The following is a 23,337-nucleotide window of genomic DNA, read 5'->3' on the forward strand; positions in this document are numbered from 1 at the left end:
CACAACAAATGTTACATCTACAAATTTAAAATGAGCTCGGCCTAGAATCACATTTTATAATACAGGTAGGGCACAGTTACAAAGCCACATTCAAACAAATCACCAGAAACTAATCCCTTTAAAAACTCTTCTAGGGCTCAGTCTGTTGAGCATCCAGCTCTTGACTTCAGCTCAGGTCATGATCTCACAGTTTGTGGGTTCAAGCCCCGCATCCGGCTCTGCACTTGGGATTCTCTCTCTCTTCCCCTCCCCTGCTTGTGCTCTCTTTCTCTCTCAAAATAAATAAACTTAAAAAAAAAAAAAAAAAAAAAAAACCTCTTCTAGAAATAAATCAACTAAAGAATGCAACAGACACTGATATATCTGAGACTTAAGTCTTGAAATGGCGTTGTAATTTAAGACCTACCAAAAAATTACTATTAAAAAATGTAGGTAGACATCCATTTTAATATGAATGTCCAAGTGGTAGGAAAGACTTGATAAATACTACCAAGAGAAAGAAAAAGCTGTACACTTATCTGAAAGTAATAGAAATCAGAGGATTTTTAAGAATAATAAATACATGAGCATCTGTCTAACACATTTCATTGTGCAGTAGGTTTTATCATTGAGCATCTAGTCTGGTAGGGGAAACAAGTAACAAGTAAACAAAACAAAAACACACATAATCATAAACTGCGAAATGCTACGAAAAATGTCGGTGGTCAGGGTGGCTAAAAGGTATTGAGCAAATAAAACAGATTGGAGAGGAAGGCAGGGGCCAGCTCACCTAGGCCCCTGCAGGTCACAGTGAGGAGTTTGGATTTTATTCTAAGTGCACGGGGAAATTTCTGAAATGTGTTCAATAGGGAAGTAACAGGATCCGATTTACATTTTTAAATGATCCTTCTGCCTACCATGTGGGAAAAGGATGGGGTGGGGGGAGGAGAAGAAGCAGAGAAAGAAAAGCCTCTCTTACACTACTCAAGGTCAAGCCTCTTAATTCGCAGAAGAGGAAATACGGGTGTGTAAGCCAGTCAAATGACCTGCCCTAGAATCCAAAGTTTATCAAAGGTAGAGATGAGATCTGAGTACAAATTAAGCAAAAAAGATTCTAGGAACTTTTACAAATCAAAATGGTGAGGTTATTGAAAAAAAAAAAATTAGGGAAACTAAAAGTAAATCATTTGGTTACATTGAGAAATCAACAAAATGGGTGACCATTATCCTTCAAAACAAATACCCAGCTAACCTGGAATAGGGATATCAAATATAAGTAACTGTAGTTTCAGTTCATGGGCTAGACTAACTGTAATACCTAAAAGGGACTGAGTTTTCAGGCAACTAAGATAACCTCACCCAAGATATTATTACCTGTACAGTTTATTAATGATAACAATACTAGCTGCAATAACACTGAAATGATCTTAGAATTCTTTGCTTAGATTTTCACATTAATTGACAAAGGTCAACACTAGCAAGAATCTGATATTTAGCATGAAGTCTAACAGCCCTTTTTCCTCAAAATATTTTAGTATCTTTTTGCTAACATCTCAATTACCCTTATCAAGAAAGATTTGTTAATGATCTTTCATTAGTATTGGCTCATCATCCTATTTGAAAAAAAAAAATGAGGCTAAAATTAGCAACTAACCCAATATTAGATAGAGTCCATTAATAACACAGCTGGGCCTAAAGCACAAACAACGGTTTTTGCATTTTATTGTGTGCCTCCCCACAGGGGCAGATGAAGTGGAAGATGGTCAGTTACAGCTCTGAGTCTTGCGTTTCAGGTGACAAGTGAATTAGACCCAGAGAAGGATACCCAGGGTGAGAAAGGATTGAAAAACCACATCATATAGAGGAGAATCAAGGACACCAGAGACATTTAAGGTAAAGAAGAAAACACTAACGGACCCACATGACCAACTGACCTGTTTACCTCCATCTCCTCTATCTTATTCTAAAAGAAAGAACTGGGACCAATAGAGAGTGACAAAGGATATAAATTTCAGATCAGCAAAACAATTTTCTAACAATGGGTTCTGTCTAACAAAGGGGTCATTGCTCTTGTTAGGTGGCGAGCTACCCAACATCAGAATTACTAGCTAATTAGTAATAAAAAGCCACTGGCCCACAGTCCCAGTGATGTCTAAGTTCATCTCAACTGAGGTCAGCAACATCACGCCAGTAGTTTGGAATCGGTCATAGAAGTACTTATACTACAGAAATCAGCTGATGGTATAAACCGGGGCTTGATTGTTTTGTTAACAGTCTAGACTTAAGAAAATAAGGCGGGGATGTTAATGCAGGTGAAACTTAAAAGTATGTCATTTCCGCAGTTGTTACTTCATAAATAGCGCAGAAATTAAGGAAATATTTTTCCGGTATCTGAAAACTATGATCCGATTCATCGAAGTTGCTCAAATACCTGATGAATGAATGAACTACCGACATACGTTCCTATTGTTACACTTTCATCTTCCTCGTTAATGAAAAAAAAAAATACCACCCAACATTCATGTCAGAACTACATTTCTCTTCATCTGTTAACTGCAACCATAGGTTGGCCACAGATACAAGATTAGTAAAAATCAGCAGAGGCCTTGTGTGAGAGTCCATTAGCTCTACAAAATTTACAATAATAGTACTATATATTTTACGATTTGTAATGATGTGCTACACATCCTTAACATCAGATTTATAACAAATGTGTGAATGTGTATATACACACACATTTTCAGGAAACTAGTTACTGAACGTTTACCAGTACACTACTAGTTAGATGATCATCGTTCATCAAATAGTACCCATATGATGGTATCCTTTTCTTCAAGGAAAAAAAGAAAGTTTTCTTCAAGTCACTGTTCATCTGTACAAGGACCCATCAACAGCTCTCAATCCAGTTTATAACATCTCTCCACATCAGACATCCAGACATCCCTACACTTACTCAGGGATGATAAGGAAAGGAGTCAAAAAGGGTCATTTGTTACATGAAATTCAATGAAATAAAGTCATTGACATGTAATAATTTTAAATTAATTCTATTAATATAATTTGCCATGCTTTATTCTGAATTCTATTTAAAAGCATATACAGCTTTAATCAGGAGATCATAATGGAAGCACTGCTCATTTCACTAAGAGTTAATTCACCATACAGCCATAGTCTGAAAATACTTGAGAATCAGAGTTTTATGAATTAAACTTATTTTCGGTTGTAGTACAAAAACATTTCCTCTGCTACCTCATATTTTTAAACCATCTTTTTTCAATAAAAAAATGCATTTATTATTTCTGTGTCTATTTCCATACCGACCCTAGGTTTAAACAGTTAAATAATAATACATCAAGGGGCACCTGGCCGGCTCAACTGGTGGAGCACGTGACTCTTGATCTCAGAGTTGTGGGCTTGACCCCCTGTTGGGTATAAAGATTACTTAGAAAGGATAAAAATCTTTAAAAAGAAATAATAATACATCGAACGTTCTCAGGTACATTCAAATAAGACTGAAAAATATAGCTGCAAAGGTGAACTGATTCTTCTGACTCCCTCTCATCAGCAAGAAAACAATCAGCGTGAGGTCAGGAGTCACACTTTATTAGAGTCTGTATTCCCAGTCCCTGCAAAGTATGACTAACACAAAGTACGCACACAATAAAGGTGTGTTAAGTAAACAGGGTAACAAACTGGCTTATGATGAGTCTGTGGACCTCAGGGAGAGAAATACTGTAAGGGCTGAACAACAGATCACCACACACAGTGATGGTTACTGGTTAAAAACCAGTATTTTTAAGCTTGGACCTCACTGGAAACCTGTCAACAGTTTTAAAAAAAGAGCGGGGGGGGGGGGGGGATGAGGGGTGCTTAATCACTCTCAGAAAAGGAGCTGGAAAATCTTATAAAAGGCATCCGTGATACATTAAAATAGGACAGTAAGCGTTTTCAAACAAGAGGCTGCATAGCATACCGATTAAAAGCCCAGGGGTTCAAAGAGTTCAACTCCTAGTTCCTGCACCAACTTGTGCAGGTGCGATGCTGGGGCCTCAATTTCTTCATATGTAGAACAGGGGAAATAATGCTGAGGCCACAGAAACTTATAGGAATTAAGTAAGCCACCATACATATAAAGCTTCAAACATCCAACGATACTGAGAATCTTGGGTGAGGTACAGAATTTCTCATGTCCCCACTTTTTTTTTTTTTTTACATCTATAAAGTTAAGCGTTGAAGTACAAATTCATCTGAGATCATGAGCTACTGTATACAAATATATAATTATATAATTTTTATACATATTCATGTAACTAAATACTTTTCCTCAAAGTAATAGTGTCCTTACTATCGCCAATGCATTCTGAATTTTCTAGTCTACTCTCCTTTAAAGAAGAAAAAAGAAAAAAAAGCTGGTTGCAATACACAAAACCAATTTTAAAAAACCGACAGCACTGGGAACCAAAATATCTCTGAGGAGGCGTCCAATACAAGGTACTCATTTTCAAATTAGCTTTCAAAAGCAGTTTCACCTAAACTTCCTCGAACCCTATCACAGGTCTCAGTGAGGTTTAGGGACATGGCATTCTAATGGGTATTTGAGTGCTTACAATGATCATAACCGAACCACGTACGCTTTTCAAATACTAATAAACTTTGCATTCGTTTTTCTTAATTGTAGTCCCTTTTGTGTCCAGAGTGACTCAGAAGACATCTTTTATCTTCAAACAACTGTAGGGTTCTCTTTTTAAAAAAATAAAGGGCTTACTTTCCAGTGACGTTCTGAGTACTTACATGTCAGCGAAAGAATAGGACTTAGAAAATTATTTGGAACTTTTTAAGAGAAAGACAATTTGCAACCTCCAGAAAAATCTGACATTCAACAAATGCTGCCTCATTGCTTTGTTCTTTGCTGACGAATCACATGAAAAATCAACATTTATTTCATTGTTCCGGGACTCTTTTCAAATCCAATCCATATTTTTAATCTAGTTTGGTAGGGATATTCCATAATATGAAAAAATCCTAAAATAAAGAGGAAAAAGATCTGTGACTTCACAAATTCCATTCCACGCTCCATTGCGTAATCTATGACCTGGGGCTAGGTACTTCGGCTCTCTCCCTCGGTTTCTTCATTTGTAAAATGGGAAAAAGAGGACTACCTACTTCAGGGGACGGTTTCATGGATTAATGTCTAATTGCTCTGAATGGTGCCCAGCAAGGAAGCATCCAAATAAACCAAGACCAAGGTTATTCTCTTGCGTTATGTGAAATTACGGTGAAAGCCTGGCATTTCCTCACACAGTTCCAAAAGTTTTCCTGAAAGCTACGAGCAGAGTGAGGGTTGGACTTTAGCCCCTACTTTATGTTCCAAAGTGCACGCCAGGGTTAACTGACAAAATGAAGAACAAGGAAAGAAACAAAAATGACAGATAACATAGAGATTTTTAAGTATCCATTCAGATGGCTTTTGATAATGGGGGGAAAACAGTACAATTCCACCAGCAGGAACAATTAATTAATTTATTGGTGTCCCTCATGAATCCCAAAAAGGATCGGAAATGGAATCACGTACTGTTTTATGGTATGACAGCTCCGACAAATTATCAACGTAAAAATATCTAATTCCTTTGCTGTGTCCTAGCGAGGCAGACAAGTAGAATCTATCTCTGAATCTAGCTCATGAACAGAAATACTCCAAAAACACCGGTTGTATTCTACCAGACACAAGGCCTAGGAAGGTGGTCTGTGCAGAGTCCTCATCTACTAATTGAAATCATACATCATAAAAATACTCCAACACAGCATCTAATCTTTAAGGATAACAACTTGCTATTAGTGGTAAGTTATATTTTCATTATAAGTGTTCTGGTATCCACATGATGACATATCCTGAATCTCTAGCTAGGAAAACGTTCAACTTCTTGGTCGCAATTCAATAATCATCATCATTCATTTATGACGTCACAATGGAAATGGGAAATGCTATCGCTAAAAATCTAATTTTGTTTTCACTAAAACTAAAGCTAAAAGATGGGTCAGATCATCCTGGCTGGCTCCCTACTCTATAAGATTATCTTCAGCCCATGTTTCTAAAGTCCATTGTAAGGGCAGTACAGAATCGCCACCTAGTACTATGTTTATGCACGGATGAATTTCCCAGATAAAGTAAATGCACACAGTGAACCCCAACCTAGGAAAATTCTCTCGTTAAGAGAAAAAAAACCGATATCCGCGTTAAGTCCTTCCCCTACAACTGTTTTCATTTATTGCTCATTTCAATTCAGCATACTTGTTCAAATACATTTTAAGTTTTAAAACTTTGAGTGTTTCTCCCAAAGACCCATTTTACTAAAGATCTGTGTGTCTTTATTGAAATACACCTCTGAGGTTATTAGCATTGCGGGGTTCTGCTTAGATTGCAAAGACTGCTTGGGGTTCTGAATCAGACTTTTTTTTTTCCACTCTCTTCTGTGTCAAAACCGGGGGTACCCTGAAAACCCGAAAGACATGATAATATTCACCAAAAGCCGTGGGCCTCAAGTGAACGAGTTACAAAGAGAGTCTTGCCTTATCCTCTCTTCCTTTTGCTCTATAATCCTTGTCTCTACCGGTGGAGGGTTTTTCACTCTTCGATATAGGATGTGCTCGGCCCACAGGTCCCCGGGCTCCCGCTCCAGGCATTTCTTTCCTCAGAGGTCTTACTTCTCGATTGGGACGCCTTATCTGAGGTGGAGCTCTGACAGGAAAAAAATGAAAATGAAAATTAATCAAAGGCAAAAGTAGTCTGACACTCTTGTAGTCAATAAAACTATTCAATCAAGAAGCCCTAAATCTCCATTGTTTCCCTTTTGCCAATTCATGGCTACAACTATAGATCGGTTCTTAAAAGTACTTTTCTGGGGGGGTGGGGGGAGCAATAGTGCTTTTCTATAAAATAGACTGGTTGGTACAATTTTTAAGTACATATAAATGATATGTATAACAGCAGTTATTTTGTCAAAAATAACTATTAATCACCAATAGAGGGCAATACAGACTATTTCCATCTAACAATCTTAATAGTGTAATGAAAAGTCAATTACTTTATTCATTACTGTCTTAAACCCAAACTAAGTAACTTTAAAAAAAAACAAAAGCATTTGAAACTAGTATCGCATTGCATGTAAATTATACTTCAACTTTTACAAAAGCATTAAAAGCTGAAAGGACAGGAATTCAAAATACGACTATTCGCGCAGTTGACTTAATTTACTGATCTCAATCAAAATTGTTTCCTCTGCTTCTGTACTGGAAAATCCACCATTTCATTCATCAAATTATAAGCAGTAGGGCTAAACAATGCAATTCTTCATATACAAATTCACTTTTGTGTGAAAATGTTATTCTTGCATCGAAGGTGCCAAAAATCACAGGACCGTTCAAATTTCACAGGCCCCCAGATGTGAATGAAGAACTCAGAGCCCCATGTATGGCGCAGGATGTTAACTAGACACATGGCAGCCCATTTCACAACATATAAAAATACTAAATCGTCAGGTTCTACACCCGACGCTAATGTTGCATGTCGATTATACCTCAATGTCTTTTAAGTTTTGACAACTGTATAAAGGTAAGCATGTGCACCAAGTGACGCATTTTGTTCCCTGTAATGCAAAACACTTCCTCCTCAAATAGCGAAACTCTAAGGTTTCTTAGCACAGTATTTAGCATCTCTCTTTGGGTGCTACGGAGACTCTCTCCATTCTGTGCCTAATCTCTTGGTTCTTCTTCCTTGGACTGTCTCTGCTTCTGTTTTCCTATCTTTTCTCTCTCTACTGCTCTGCCTTCACTGGTAGCCCTTGAGATCCCATATGTGTATTCCTTTTTTTTTACCCATATGCCATACCTATTATTATCCCTTTTCCAACTTCATGCTTTCAATTCATCCAACTCATCATGGAGTCTCTCTCCCTGATATCAGAAGTGATACATGTATATAACTCAGAACCCAGCAACACGGAAAAACAGATGAAAAGCCAGGAAGGATGCCAACTTAAGGCAACAGAGGTAAAAAACAAAAACAAAAAACAAAAAACAAAAAACTGTTGACGTATGGCAGGTCTAATACAGCATCTTCAGACTGTTGGAATGAGACCGCCGCATGAAACTGCTGGGATAAGAGAAGCGAGGGCTCTTCGGTTATCACACACTGACATCTGAATCCTTGGAGCTGACTCAGCTCAATAATTATTTATTGACCACCTATTAGGAGGTATATAGCCACTAGTGTGCTAGGCCCCAGGAGGAGACAAAGATGAATGGGCAATCTTGCGAAAGACATCACGGAAAAGGAACTGGTTACAAGGCATTTGCAAATACAAAGATATTACTGCATTATCAGTTTAGGGCAAGCTTAGTCTCTAAGCATCTGCCAACAAAGCAACACTGTGATGAGACGGATTTAAGACAACCAAAAACGTTACGTGCTCTGTTCCCGGCATTTCACTGCAACAACTATCTTTCGACCGAGCGTTTGCTCCGTTTTGCTGAAGGAGCGGAAAGCAGAAGGGCAGCCCTTTACTTTGGGGCGCGCGCTTTTGCGCGTGCGTAAACGCCTTCCCTGACTCGGACTCCTGGGGAAGGCCCAAGACGACGCAAGGAGAGCCGCGCTCTCTTCCACGCACAACGTACGTCAAGTCCGCCCTTCTGGTGGCAGCTGCGCCTGCTATGCAAACAGTCCGTCGTTGTCTGTGGGCCTGCATTTTAGAGGCACAGGCACCCTGAAGCTTTTGCTCCCCAGCAGCAAGCCCGTCCCCTACAGCTGCGCGCCAGGCTGCTCGTCAGTTGCTGGGCTTGCCCGCGAGGCCTCAGCGCCCAGGGCTGAGCCGTAGTGAGTCCCGAAACGTTTCTTCTGCCTTCGCGGCTGGCACATTCCCCCCCTCGGCTTGCTCTCCAGCGGTGGCTTAGGGGTCCCGCTTCAGTCCAGTTGGCACACGCGTCCAGCCCAGGCAGGCTGTGCCGTGAGAAGAATGATGTCCAAGCTCTCGCACAGGCTTGCGTCCCAAGTGTTCGCTGCCACTGACCTTGTCCCGCCACTCACCATTCTGATGGGCTTATACGCGGTCTGAACGAAACTGCTCGAGAAGCCAGAGGTGCCCTTTGGGGCAAGACCCGCAACCTCACGGAAAGGGTGCGTGTGCTCCGAGAAAAAGTCTTCGGTTCCATCTCGCTGCGGTTGGATATTACATTTGTAACAGACCCTGGCAACTTCCCAAAGGACATCCTTGATTCTGTTCTGTACTTCCTCCATTAGCGCATCACTGCACAATGTCATGCTTCATTTTAAGGATTCAGTGACAGCTTCCAGGCTGAGGGGAAAAAAAAGAAGTCTCGGGGCTTCTTTTACTGGTCTCGTTTAAAAAGAGGCTTCAGTAGGGTTACACGGCACCACCAACCTCTGCCCCGATGGTCAAAGAGAAGACGACACTGTACTAGCTTACAGCATTCCCGAGATAGAGAATATCTGATCGACCTGCAGATACAAGACTAGAAGGTCTGCACTATACTCAGTTCTCCTAGATTCCCCTCTAGAAACGGAAAGAAATGCGCTTTCTGTCATATGCAAATAAGCCTAATTTGTTCCAAAATCCAGTGTTTCCTCTTTCTAAGCTATATTAAGTATCAATATTCTATGGAAATGTTCTTATCAGCACTAGTTGTAACAGCAAACACCTGAAAACAACCCAACTGTCCAGTATCAGAACAAATGCATATATATTCACATAATGATATAATTCACAATATACACATGAATGTGAATTACAACCACATGGAACAACACTAGATGAATCTGAGGACAATTATGGTGAGTGAAAAGGTAGGTTCAAAATACACATACAGACAGCAACACAGGATACTGTCTGGGGACATAAATATGTGTACTAAAAGTAAAGAAAGGCAAGGGAATGATAAATCCCAAGTCCAGGACAGTGTCTAACTCTGAACAGGGAGGGAGGGGAATGGAATGCAGAGGAGCTCATAGGAGATCTTCAAAAGCAATAGTTCAGTTCTTTATCGTAAACTCTTCGCGGGGTCCACGGAAGCTATTGTGTTGTGACGCCTTATACCGTCCGTAATTTGAATTATTTACATTATCTGCTCAGTAGTTAATGAAACTTTAAATCTGATTATACTACAACACTAAGTAAAAGATCCGGGCACCTAAAAAGGGAAATTACAGAATTGCTACAAAGTTTTTGGCATGTTCCAGAAAGACGCACGTGCTAGGGGACGTGGGCTCAGAGTCCACATCCTCGGTTGAACCTACTAGACTACTGCCTGGCAAATCTCCATAAAACATCAGGCAACAGAAAGAGAACTGTCTGTATTATAGCACCACTCTTCCATGGTTCCAGAAGTCAAGGGAAGAAGCCCTCTTTCGAAGACACCCTTCATTCCACACCATATTAAGTAACAGGGTCTACAATACTAGCACAATTTTCTCCAATTGTTATATAGGCTCCTTCTTAAGATTCCTACCCATTGACCTCTATTTCTTCTAGCATTTTGTTTCATCATTATTCTAATTTTTTGTTGTTGTTGTTCATACATTGTTAGAATTCTGGTATAAGAATAAGTAATTTAGAACAGGTCCTATATATGCCCAAGAACATAATCCAGATTGTTTAAATTTAACTTCTGGACAAGAAGGAAAAATAATCTTATTTTGCTATTAGATTAACTTACATAACTCCAGAATTAAATAAACAGAAAAACAACTCCTCCATATCTAATAAAAAGATAAGAAACATAAGTTCCAAGTAGTTCATACTGATATTTTTGCTATAAGAACTTGGGAGTCAACATATGAGACTTCTGAGTCCAGGAGAAATTATCTGTTAAGAAATCAGGAGGTAAACAAAGCTTAAATAGAAATGAGAGGACTTATGATTTGAAACTAAACATTAATGATTAAGAATTTTACGTCCACTCTCATCATATATATGACTGCTATTTTTTCAAATCAGTAAATATTTATTGTTTACCTAATAAGTACAGAACTATGCTGGGTATACTACTGCCACAAAAACATTGCAGGGTACCTGGGTGGCTCCGTCAGTTAAGCGTCTGACTCTTGATTTCAGCTCAGGTCATGATCTCACCCATTCGTGAGTTGGAGCCCTGCAAGCCTGCTTAGGATTCTCTTTCTCCCTCTCTCTCTCTGCCCCTCCCACACACACTCTCTCTCTCTCCCTCAAAATAAATAAATTTAAAAAAAAAACCCATCATAAACACTATTCCTATCCTCACAGAGAAACAACACGGTGATCTGAAGTCAGCATGAGATTTAGAATCCTAGAGGCAGCTGGGTGGCTCAGTCAATTAAGCGTCCGACTCTTGGTTTTGGCTCAGGTCATGATCTAATAGTTCGCAAGATGGGCTCTATGCTGGCAGTGTGGAGCCTGCTTGGGATTCTCTCTCCCTCTCTCTGCCCCTCCCCACTCATGCTCTGTCTCTCTCTCAAAAAAAAAAAAAGGTCTACCAATTACTGATTATATGAGCATATTACTTACTATCTATAATCGTCATGTTCTTCCTCTGTAAATGGAGATGTTAATACTTCATAGAATTTGTAAATCTATTTGTCACTAATATAACATGTTCAGTAAAATGTAAACACAGTACACAACTCAATAGATATTAATACCATATAACCACCAGTAGATGAAGATATAGAACATTTCCCAATATCTCAGAAAGCTTTTTCATGGTTCCTTTTAGTCAATATCAACCCAGAAGGTAAGCACTGTCTGACCTTATTATCGTAAGTTAGGTTTGCCTGTTCTAGTTTCAGAGAAATGGAATTCTACAGTACGTACTTTTACTTGGTCTTTCTCTCAACATGACCTGTGAAATCCATCCATGTTCCTGCACGGAGCATGAGTTCATCTTCCTTCAATGTTGTGCGGTATTTTATTGTGTAAATATAATTACAACATATCTATTCTACCGTTGATGAACACTTGAGCTGTTTTCCATTTGACACTATTATTAAAGCTTCTACGAATATGGGGTTATGTTCATGGTAAACATAAGCATTCATTTCTTTGTTATGTACCCAGGAACAGAACTGCTGGATCATCAAGTAGATGTAAGAGTAGCTTTAGTAAATGTAGCTAAACAGTTTTCCAAAGTGATGACGTCATGCTACATTCGCATCAACAATATAGAAGAGTAGCAGTCACCCCATCCCAGCCATTCTGGTGGAGGTACAATGGCATCTCATTATGGCTTTACTTTGCCTTTCCTGACTATGGATGCTGAGCCCCTTTTCAACAATATGCTTCTTGGCCATGTAAACGCTGTCTTTTGTACAGTATCTATTCCAGTTTTTAGTTCACCTTTTTTTTTCAATCAGTTGTCTTTTTCTTATTGATTTATTGACTGTCATTCTTTATATATTCTGGATGCAAGTCCTTTGTCAGATACATGCACTGTAAATACCTTCTAATATATGGCTTACCTTTTCACTCTCTTAATGGTGTCGCTCTTCATGACGAGAAGTTCATAGTTTTAGAATTCTGATTTACCAATCTTTTCTCTTTAATAATTTTGTGTCCAGTTTCATAAATCTGTGCTACTCCAAAATCATGATATTATCCTTTCATGTTCTCTTCTGGAAGCTTTATCTTACTATCTTTTACATTTTAGGTAATGATCTATTTCAAATTAATTTTTCTATATGATGTGAGGTAGGAGGGGTCAAGATTTCCTCCCCCATAAATACTCAATTAACCCAGAAGGATTTAGTGACAAGACCCACCTTTCCCTACTAAACTGCAGTGGCACCTTCTGCATAAATCAAGTGACTTCACAAAAGTTAACCTTTAATGATAAGTCCCAGTTCTAAAAAGAACTTTAGACATTTTAGTTGTTAGGCCATGTTAGGCCTAACAGGCCATGTTAAGGTTAAGTCTTCCCTCATCATCCAACGAATAAATCAATCACACCCAGAAATACATTGAATACTATAGGTCTTCAAATACATTGAACAACTATATGAGTTGTCTTGTATCCTCAAGGGTACCTTTTGTACTCTTCAGAAGCTTAATTTGATTTTTAAAAGTATTCGACTTATTAAAGTTAAAAAATGTAAAAATTCAGTTATTCCTTAAAACTTTTAGGGGCGCCGGGGTGGCGCAGTCGGTTAAGCGTCCGACTTCAGCCAGGTCACGATCTCGCGGTCCGTGAGTTCGAGCCCCGCGTCAGGCTCTGGGCTGATGGCTCAGAGCCTGGAGCCTGTTTCCTATTCTGTGTCTCCCTCTCTCTCTGCCCCTCCCCCATTCATGCTCTGTCTCTCTCTGTCCCAAAAATAAATAAACGTTGAAAAAAAAAAATTAAAAAAAACTTTTAGATTCAGCTTACAAATCTTTTCCTATATACAAGACTGGCAGATTTTAGAAGTCATTTTTAAGATGCTTTTGAACAATGTTTTGTCCCATTTCAAACCTAGTTAATTAAATGCCACCAAAATTTTTTACCTACATTTATAAACGTATTTTATTTCCTTCTTAGTTCCTCAACTGTCTTACTCGATAAAGCATAATAATTTACATATAAATACTTTTATAAACCTAGTAAATTAGACTTATAAATAGGCCTAAACTTCTTCTAAATGTTCCACAAAAGTGACTTACCATAAATTTTCAGGTAAAAAGTCACAGACCTCCATTATTCCATAATACATTAAATATTTTTTTTAATGTTTATTTATTTTTGACAGAGAGAGCATGAGCAGAGGAGGGGCAGAGAAAGAGGGAGACACAGAATCTGATGCAGGCTCCAGGTTCCGAGCCGTCAGCACAGAGCCCGATGTGGGGCTCGAACTCACAGACCGCGAGATCATGACCTGAGCCAAAGTCGGACGCTCAACCGACTGAGCCACCCAGGCACCCCGTATTCCGTAATACACTTAAAGGTGGAATTGCATGCTTATCACCCTCACTAGCCATATCTCCTTAAATTACAAGTACATAAAAATAATAAGTAAATATGCAAATATGCACATATCCCTTAACAGAAAAATATTACTCTGATTATCTTAGACATTTCTATTCTTAATTCTAAATCTTCCTGGAGTTGAAAGATGCTTATCCACTACAGAAGACAACTGTCATCCAAGTTAACCAAGGGAAGATTTAACCAGAAATTTCAGCTGATATAAGATCTGGAGCTACAGACACCCTCACACCAAATATTATGCAAGACCATTTAATGTCACAGGGGTTCTTAACATTTTGCCATTATGCACAACCAGACGGCTGGGATAGAAACTAAATCTTTGTCAGTAATTTTGAGGGGACATACTGATCCTTATTTAAAGCCGCTGTGCCTGTCATTCTACCACTTCAGAGGTGGGGGGAGAGGAGATGATACCGTTACTAATTCATCAGTCTAATGGTAGAATTCTTCCACTCCCAGGAAGGTTAATTACCTGATTGTACTTTGCTCTTCTTTACCTAAAGATAGACAAGCCTTGTGTTTTCCATGAAATTCTAAAGACTTTTAAATCTGGAAAACTTGGGGCGCCGGGGTGGCTCAGTCAGTTGAGCATTCAACTCTTGATCTGGGCTCAGGTCATGATTCCAGGGTCATGGGATTGAGTTCCCAATCGGACTCTGCATGGAGCATGGAGCCTGCTTAAGAGTCTCTCTCTCCCTCTCCGTCCCTCTTCCCTACTGGTGCTCTCTCTAGAATAAAAAATAAACAAATAAAAATAAAAGTAAATTTGAGGGGCGCCTGGGTGGCTCAGTTGGTTGAGCATCCGACTTTAGCTCAGCTCATGATCTCACAGTCTGTGAGTTCGAGCCCCACGTCGGGCTCTGGGCTGACGGCTCAGAGCCTGGAGCCTGCTTCAGATCCTGTGTCTCCCTCTCTCTCTGCCCCTTCCCCACTCACGCTCTGTCTCTCTCTATCAATAAATGAATAAACGTTAAAAAAAATTTTTAAAAATAAATAAATTTGAACACTTAAAATATTTATTCTCTGCCTAACTCTAAAGACCTCAAAACTAGATGTATAATGGCACTCTTACGGGTTATAAAGGCTACACAAATTCTACAAATATTAAAATTATACCAGTTGAACTTTAGTTATCTCACAGTTCTTTGTCTAGCTTATAGTCAAGTTCTAAGATTATCCTATTTATTTTTAAAACACACAGACACAAAAAACATATGAGATAGTCCCTGCATCCAAGAAGCTTAAAATTTGGCTAAAAATATATTCATATTTTAAGAAATATACTGGACATCCCGTTCTGTCCACACATAAATCTTACAGCTAAAGCCTTGCTGAGCAGCTCCCCACTAAACTAGAAACAAGAGTCCTCAAAGACAACAAATTGTAGGATAAGACCTTCAAGAACTTAAAATAATAGAAGTATGAAAAAACACGGTAACAACAACAAAAATAAGCTGAAACCCTTCCCACTATCAACCGTGCAGGAATTCTGGATAAGATGTAACAAATACCCTTTTACATACATAGGTGATATTACCAGAGGGTAAGAGAAATACCTAATGGCCAAAAAACAAATAAAAGAGAGCTGATGATATGACAGTCCTTTAGACTTTCCAGGCCTCACACACTTAAGGACTTGAGATTTAAATTTTTTTTTTTTAACCTTTATTTATTTATTTTTTATTTTTTTAAAAAAAAATTTTTTTTCAACTTTTTTTATTTATTTTTGGGACAGAGAGAGACAGAGCATGAACGGGGGAGGGGCAGAGAGAGAGGGAGACACAGAATCGGAAACAGGCTCCAGGCTCCGAGCCATCAGCCCAGAGCCTGACGCAGGGCTCGAACTCACGGACCGCGAGATAGTGACCTGGCTGAAGTCGGACGCTTAACCAACTGCGCCACCCAGGCGCCCCAAGGACTTGAGATTTAATGGCCACACAGAAAGACCAGAGACAAGGCCTGAGGCCCCACATCAATCAAAGAAGTTGCACTGAGACTATCACATAAAGCCAGGACTGTCCAAGGACTACAATCTCAGTGAAAGAGTTGAATTTATTTATTTATTTTTAAATGTTTATTTGTTATTGAGAGAGAGAGTGTGGGAGGGGCAGAGACACAGAATCCGAAGCAGGCTCCAGTCTCTGAGCTGTCAGCACAGGGCCTGATGCGGGGCTTGAACTCATCAACAGTGAGACCATGACCTGAGCCGAAGTCAGACACCCAATTGACTGAGCCATCCAGGCGCCCCAAGAGTTGAAGAAGCAAGTACATCTGTTTATCTGGCCTGTGTTCCATATTTGTGGAGTGAAGCAAATGTCTCCCCGAGAAATAGTAACCAAGGGCCTGCTGTCATGTGAGTTGGGATTCAGTTTTATAGCTCAAAGAAATTTTCCTAAAAGTGGTCCTGGGCAGGTAACATTCCAGGGCACCTGGCTGAAGCAAACACAGACTCTCGGGAGTGACATCCCTCCAAACAAGCCACATCTTAAAATGACTAAAACCATGGAGAGACATTAACTTTACCACCAACAAGAGCCATCAGGAAAAAAAAAAAAGAAAAAGCTAAAACTCCCAATAACTTCTGATAATAGAACTATCAATTATAGACTATAAAATGAATGTTTAAGATGGTTTTGGGGGGCACCTGGGGGGCTCAGTCAGTTAAGCATCCAATTTTGGCTCAGGTTGTGATCTCACGGTCATGTTGGGCTCTGCACTGGGCATGGAACCTGCTTAAGATTCTCTGTCTCCCTCTCTCTCTGCCCCTCTCCCCCACTTGCATGCACACATGCTATCCCTCTCTCTCAAAATAAATAAATAAATAAATTAAATAATTTTTTTTTAAAAGATGGTTTTTAAAAGCATAAAGAATTTGAAACAGGGGCACCTGGGTGGCTCCATCAGTTAAGCATCCGACTCTTGATCTCAGCTCAGGTCATGATCTCACAGTTTCATGGGTTCGAGCCCCATATCAGGATCTGTGCTGACAGTGTGGAGCCAGCCTGGGATTCTCTCTCTCTCCTCTCTTTCTGCCTCTCCCCAACTCGTACTGTCTCTCTTTCTCTCTCTCTCTCTCTCTCAAAATAAACATTTTAAAAAATTTAAAAAAAAAGAATTTGAAAGGTAAGAAATACAAGTCTTAAGGAATATAAGTGAAAATAAAGCCACACTTAGATAAGTCATCACAGAACTGTTTAACACCAAAGACAAAAATAAAATCAGGAAAACACTGGGAGAGAAAAGACAAGTTATCTACAGTTAGGCTGATAATGTAAATGAGAAGGCAAAAATAATACAATTACTAATGTCCTCTTCAAAGCATAGAGAACAAAGAATCTAGTATTCGATACTAAACTATCATTTAAAACTTACAGGAAAATAAGTCTGAGACAAAACCTGAGGGTTTACCACTAAAAGAGACATGTGTAAGAACTACTGAAGAATGTACTTCCGCAAAGAAACTGATTCTAGAAAGAGTGAAATGCAAGGAATGGCGAACAAAACAATTGGTAAACACATGGATAAACCGAAGCATTTTATTAGCTCATTCATTCGACAAATATTTACTGAATGCCTACACTATGCCCAGCACTGTTCTTGGGGTTGGGGGTACAGCAGTGAAAAGGTCAAAGGCCTTGACCTCACAGAGCTTCCAATGTAGTAGGGATAGTTAACAGTAAGTGTAGACCATAGTATCAGGCGTCAATAAGGACTGTGAAGAAAAGCAAAGCAGAATAAGAGGACCGAGTGACGACAAGCGAGGGGGTACATTTTTTAAAACATTTTTTGAGTATAGCTGACACATAACATTACATTAGTTTTACATGTACAACATAGTGATTCAACATCTCTACATTATGCTGTGCTCACCACAAGTGGAGCAACCATCTGTCACCATACAACGTTATTACAATATCATCGACTACATTCCCTAGGCTTTACTTTTTTTTTTTAATATGAAATTTATTGTCAAAGTGGTTTCCATACAACACCCAGTGCTCCTCCCAACAGGTGCCCTCCTCCATGCCCATCACGCACTTTCCCCTCTCCCCCACCCCCATCCACCCTCAGTTTATTCTCAGTTTTTAAGAGTCTCTTGTGGTTTGGCTCCCTCCCTCTCTAACTTTTTTTTGTTCCCTTTCCCCTCCCCCATGGTCTTCCGTTAAGTCTCTCAGGATCCACCTAAGAGTGAAAACGTATAGTAGCCTAGGCTTTACTTTTTGTTCCCATGGCTTATTCACTCTATACGTGGAAGCCTGTACCTCCAACTCTCCTTCACCCATTTTGCCCATCCCTGCGCCCCGCCCCCTGCCAGGGGGATAAATATTTTAAATAAGGTGGTCAGGGTAAGACTTTATAGGTGACATGTGAAGAAAGACCTAAATAAGGGGTCATCTAAATAAACATTAGTCTTCTAAATATCTATTGGGGCTGGGACACCGTGGCTGCTGGGTACGTTGAGCCGGATCGGACAGAGAAGAGAGATGAGGACTAGCGAACAAGAGGCAGCCACAAGGGAAAGAGAAGAGGCCACAGTCAAAAAAGAAAAAGAAGAAGAAGAAAGGAATACTGTAATGTCACAGAAGTCCTATGAAGAAAGTTCCAAGGAAGAAAGATGGTACACATTACCAAATGTTACAAAAGTTAAACACAGGAAGTCTTGAGACTTGTAGGCATTCGGTCATTAAATTAGGAAGTTATCTTCAGGAATTCAGTCCCAGTATCGCAATGATGGAGACCCAAGATCTCTAGTTATTCAGGAAAGTGTGGCCACGAGAGACGAAACAGGCACAGTCCACAGTCCACAGTCTGCCAAAGGAGCAAAGGGGGGCAATGCCAGCAGCTCAAGTGCAGCAAGGTGAAGACTTTTTTTTCCGATAAAAATTGAAAAATCCTAATGTGTTAGGATTTCGTTCTGACTTACCACTATTTTGTGCCCATTCCTTAGTTTTCCTCTAATGAATTAAAATTTCTATCTTTCAGTTGTCTTTCCTGTAACATAAACAAATGGTAGAAATACCAAGTTTCTAGGTACTTACTGTAATACATATCCACAATTCCAAAATAAAGACTTCAAATAGGTGACTAAGTTCTACAAAACAAGAGAAATGTCCCCTAGGGTACACTTACATAAAAGAAATAAAATAATATGAAATAGCCAAACAAAATGACCTCCCTCTCTCGGGATACGTTCAATCAGAATTTAGACCCCGGAAAACATCTACTCCTTCTGTCCTCACTCTCAGATGACCTTGCTTGCTTTTTTTTTCCCTTCATCGAAATAACCAGAAGAGAATTTCCACAAATGCTCACCTCTCTACCTACACACTTCTCTACATCCATACCCTTGTGACAACGAGCCTTCCCTCCGGTTACCATGAATCAGCTGTCCATGCACCCCTGCCCTTGTACACTAGACCCCATCTCCCTGTCCACTCCGAAACACTGCCCAATACCATCCCCTCCCTCCCTGGCGTCATCAGTTTCCCCCTCCCCTGCAGCATTCTCGCCAGCCTACAAACACCCTGCCAGTCGTCTCCTCTCTAAAACAACAAATCTTGACTCTGCGTCTCCCCCAACTACCGCTCAATTTCTCTGCTCGCCTTCTCAGCATACACTCTTTGTTTTCAAATCCTCTCTCCAGTTCTCTCCACCCACTCCGCTATTTGCTACCATTCCACGAAAAGTGTTCAGCACAGTCACCAATGAGCTCTATGTCGCTAAATCTAATAAAATTTTCTGTTTTAAATGTTTTTAATGTCTATTTATTATTGAGAGACAGAGAGAGACAGAGCATGAGCACGGGAGGGTCAGAGAGAGGGAGACACAGAATCCAAAGCAGGCTCCAGGCTCTGAGCTGCCAGCACAGAGCCTGACGTGGGGCTCAAACCCACAAACCGCGAGATCATGACCGGAGCTGAAGTCAGACGCTTAACCGACTGAGCCACCCAGGAACCCCTAAACACTTTTTTTATGTTTATTTATTTTTGAGAGAGACAGTGTGTGAACAGGAGAGGGGCAAAGAGAGAGGGAGACAGTATCCTAAGTAGGCTCCAGGCTCTGAGCTGTCAGCACAGAGCCCAATGAGAGGCTCAAACCCACGAACCTCAAGATCAGGACCTGAGCTGAAGTCGGAGGCTTAACCGACTGAGCCACTAATACAATTCTCAATCCTTATCTTACTTGACCTACATGCAGAATTAGATAAAGCTGTTTATTAGAATCCTTAAACCCCAATTTCTCCTAAGAAAAAATAGGGATGATAGGGGCAGCCTGGGTGGCTCAGTTGGTTGAGTGTCAGACTTTGGCTCAGGTCATGATCTCACATGACATTCATGAGTTCCAGCCCCGTGTCGGGCTCTCCACTGTCATTAAGAAGCCTACTTTGGATCCTCTGTCTTTGCATCTCCCCCACTCACACTCCGTCTCCAAAATAAATAATAAAGCATTTAAAAAATAGAGTTGATAATAATAGTATCTATTTTGGAGGGAGGTTGTAAGGATTAAGAAATAAGTCCTGTAAAGAGTTTATTAGCACAGTACCTGGTTCACAATTAGGAACTCAATAAATGTCAGTTATTATGGTTAATCAACACTGCCAGCCACTAAAAATATTCTAGCTACTAAAAATAAAGTCCACTCCACACTCCAGAAACAGAATCTTGGAAGAAAATGGGACTCTAGAATGTTTTTTAAAAAGGGGTATAATCTCAACCTGCCAATCATATTAGACAAATAACCTATTCCACCATATAAAGAATGATCTTAAAATTTCCTTCTTAAAATTCCTTACTTGCTGATGATTTGTAAATAACTAACACTAACCCCAACCTCTCAAGTTCTGGTTCTCATTTCCAGTTCCTATATAAATAGCTTGGTCTAGATATTTAATTAACTGCTCCAATTTTTCTCTCATTCTCTGTATTTCATTAATCACCAAATCCTGTCCATTCTACCTCACTAATGGCTCTCACAAAACCATATGCTTAAGAGGGCAAGGACAGACTGTGTCTGTTTCTGAATCCCACCATACCCCCAGCACAGCACTGACACCTGACACAGTACTTGGCATATAATAGGTGCCAGCATCCTGGCTCAAGCTTCCCAGGATGCCTGGATTATTTTCTCTTATTGGCTTTTTGAGGCCAAGGTCTGTATGCCTGTTACCTTTATACTTTTCACAAGGCCAAAGATCATGCCTAACATAGGGTGAACGCTCCTAAGATATACGCTGGATAGATCATGATACAGTGTTTTTATTCCTAAGACTTCAAAACAGTTTTACAAAACAATCTCATCATAGTCTACATTTTACAGGGAGAAACATGAAGGTTGGAGGAATGAATGTAACTTGGAAGACTAGTCAATTAGTGGTGGAACCGCTAAAACACACACACACACACACACACACACACACACACACACACACAACTTGCTCTCCTGCCTCTTCATCTCCGGAAAGTGACCGAGCCACAATCTGGATGAAACACCTATAAGGATGAGATGGTAGTTTACTCTCTATTGGTACTTGACCTTGGCCTTACTTGATCTTTTTCCACTGCAAATCAGGCTTTAAAATGCTAGCAGTAACATAATCTATTTAGGTATCCAAAGAAACATAAAGCAACAACCCTAATACCAAGTCAATAAGAATTTCCTCTTTGCTGAAATTCTACAGAATAGCACAAATCGGATAAAAAATAATTTTACTATTTCTGTGTACACAGAAACACATTATGCCATTTCCCTTGGTTCCAGATGAAACAACATTAAAGGGCCTATTAAGAGTTCTATTTTACCTGCACAGAATGAGCCAAATGATTCATTTCAGGCTTGTGGATCCTATTCCTACTGACATCTATCCCAAAAGCTGCAACTTAAAAAGACCTAATGCATTTATTTTTTAGGTTGATTACAGAATAGTCTCTTGAATATATGCTACATCAAACATGGCTCCGATGCAGAAAATCTCTTCCATCGCTTCAGATCTCACCAGGAGAGACCATTTTTAAATGGTCTCATTAAAAAGAATACACTAAATAAACTTACGTGGAAACTATTATAAATAATTTAATTAATACAAAATACCCTTTCACTCAGGACACGAAAAATGATCTGGAGGCTTCATCTCCCTGGAGTTTAGCTCTAATATTGCCACTAGCTCCTATCATAAACCATTTGTAGCTCAGCTGCCTCACATTGAAGGCAACGAATCTAATTCATTTTCAAAGATTGCTCTGATACGTGCAAGCAGCTGCTGGTGATTTAAAACATGGAATCATGATAGAACTCAGCAGACATATGACATATAAGGCATAACTTGAAACGATGCACAAACCGCTGCCGGAAACCACAGTATAAGGATTACCTTAGCGTGCAGAAACAGGGATTGAGAAGTGTTAGAAGTGTGAGAAGTCCATTAAGGGAAAAGAACAGAACCAGGAGCAGGGTTGCCAAATTTGTAACTGATGCCAAACAGATCAGATGCATCCCAGAAACATTTTGTCCGAAACAAGGTAAATTATATTCTCCTATTGACTCACACTCTAATTCCAGTGTAGTGTTCCCGCAGGGGGAAAAAAAACCCAAACGTAACTATATTTAGAATATCAATAAGTATCTTCAGCTTCTTTATTCTCTCACAATCTCTAATGAGAATTTAACCAAGTAGGTAAGAGATCTATCTATGTACTAGGATATATTAAAACACACCCATAGAGGGGCGCCTGGGTGGCGCAGTCGGTTAAGCGTCCGACTTCAGCCAGGTCACGATCTCGCGGTCCGTGAGTTCGAGCCCCGCGTCGGGCTCTGGGCGGATGGCTCGGAGCCTGGAGCCTGTTTCCGATTCTGTGTCTCCCTCTCTCTCTGCCCCTCCCCCGTTCATGCTCTGTCTCTCTCTGTCCCAAAAATAAATAAAAAAAAAGTTGAAAAAAAAATTAAAAAAAAAAAAAACACACCCATAGATACCACTGAATACATGTAGGAAAGTAACACAGCAAAGCAGATATAAATAAGGTGAAAAGATTTAGACTCAAATCCTGGTTCTGCCACTTACTTATTCAGATGACTTTGGGAAAAAAACAAACTCCGTAAGCTTCAATTTCCTCAGCTGTAAATGGGGTTCATAATAATAAATTAGCAATAGTAATGTGAGCAAAGAATAACAGTAGCTACTTCGTGGAATTGTTGGAGGTTTCTTTTTTTTTTTTTCCAACGTTTTTTTATTTATTTTTGGGACAGAGAGAGACAGAGCATGAACGGGCGAGGGGCAGAGAGAGAGGGAGACACAGAATCGGAAACAGGCTCCAGGCTCCGAGCCATCAGCCCAGAGCCCGACGCGGGGCTCGAACTCGCGGA

At 39.8% G+C, this 23,337-nt stretch overlaps 1 protein-coding gene across 6 annotated transcripts in view; it reads right to left on the reverse strand.

The window, feature by feature from the left end:
- KATNAL1 (katanin catalytic subunit A1 like 1) overlaps positions 1–23,337 on the reverse strand; it is a 103,071-nt gene that overhangs the window by 48,437 nt on the left and 31,297 nt on the right. For all 6 annotated transcript variants that reach the window (XM_040448126.1, XM_040448127.1, XM_040448129.1 and 3 more), the window contains one exon: positions 6,547–6,715. In XM_040448126.1, the coding sequence (XP_040304060.1) occupies positions 6,547–6,715 (169 nt within the window). The remainder of the gene's footprint in view (positions 1–6,546; positions 6,716–23,337) is intronic.

The sequence above is a fragment of the Herpailurus yagouaroundi genome, unplaced genomic scaffold (genome assembly GCF_014898765.1).
Source record: "Herpailurus yagouaroundi ecotype Mexico unplaced genomic scaffold, PumYag 197, whole genome shotgun sequence".
NCBI lineage: Eukaryota > Metazoa > Chordata > Mammalia > Carnivora > Felidae > Herpailurus > Herpailurus yagouaroundi.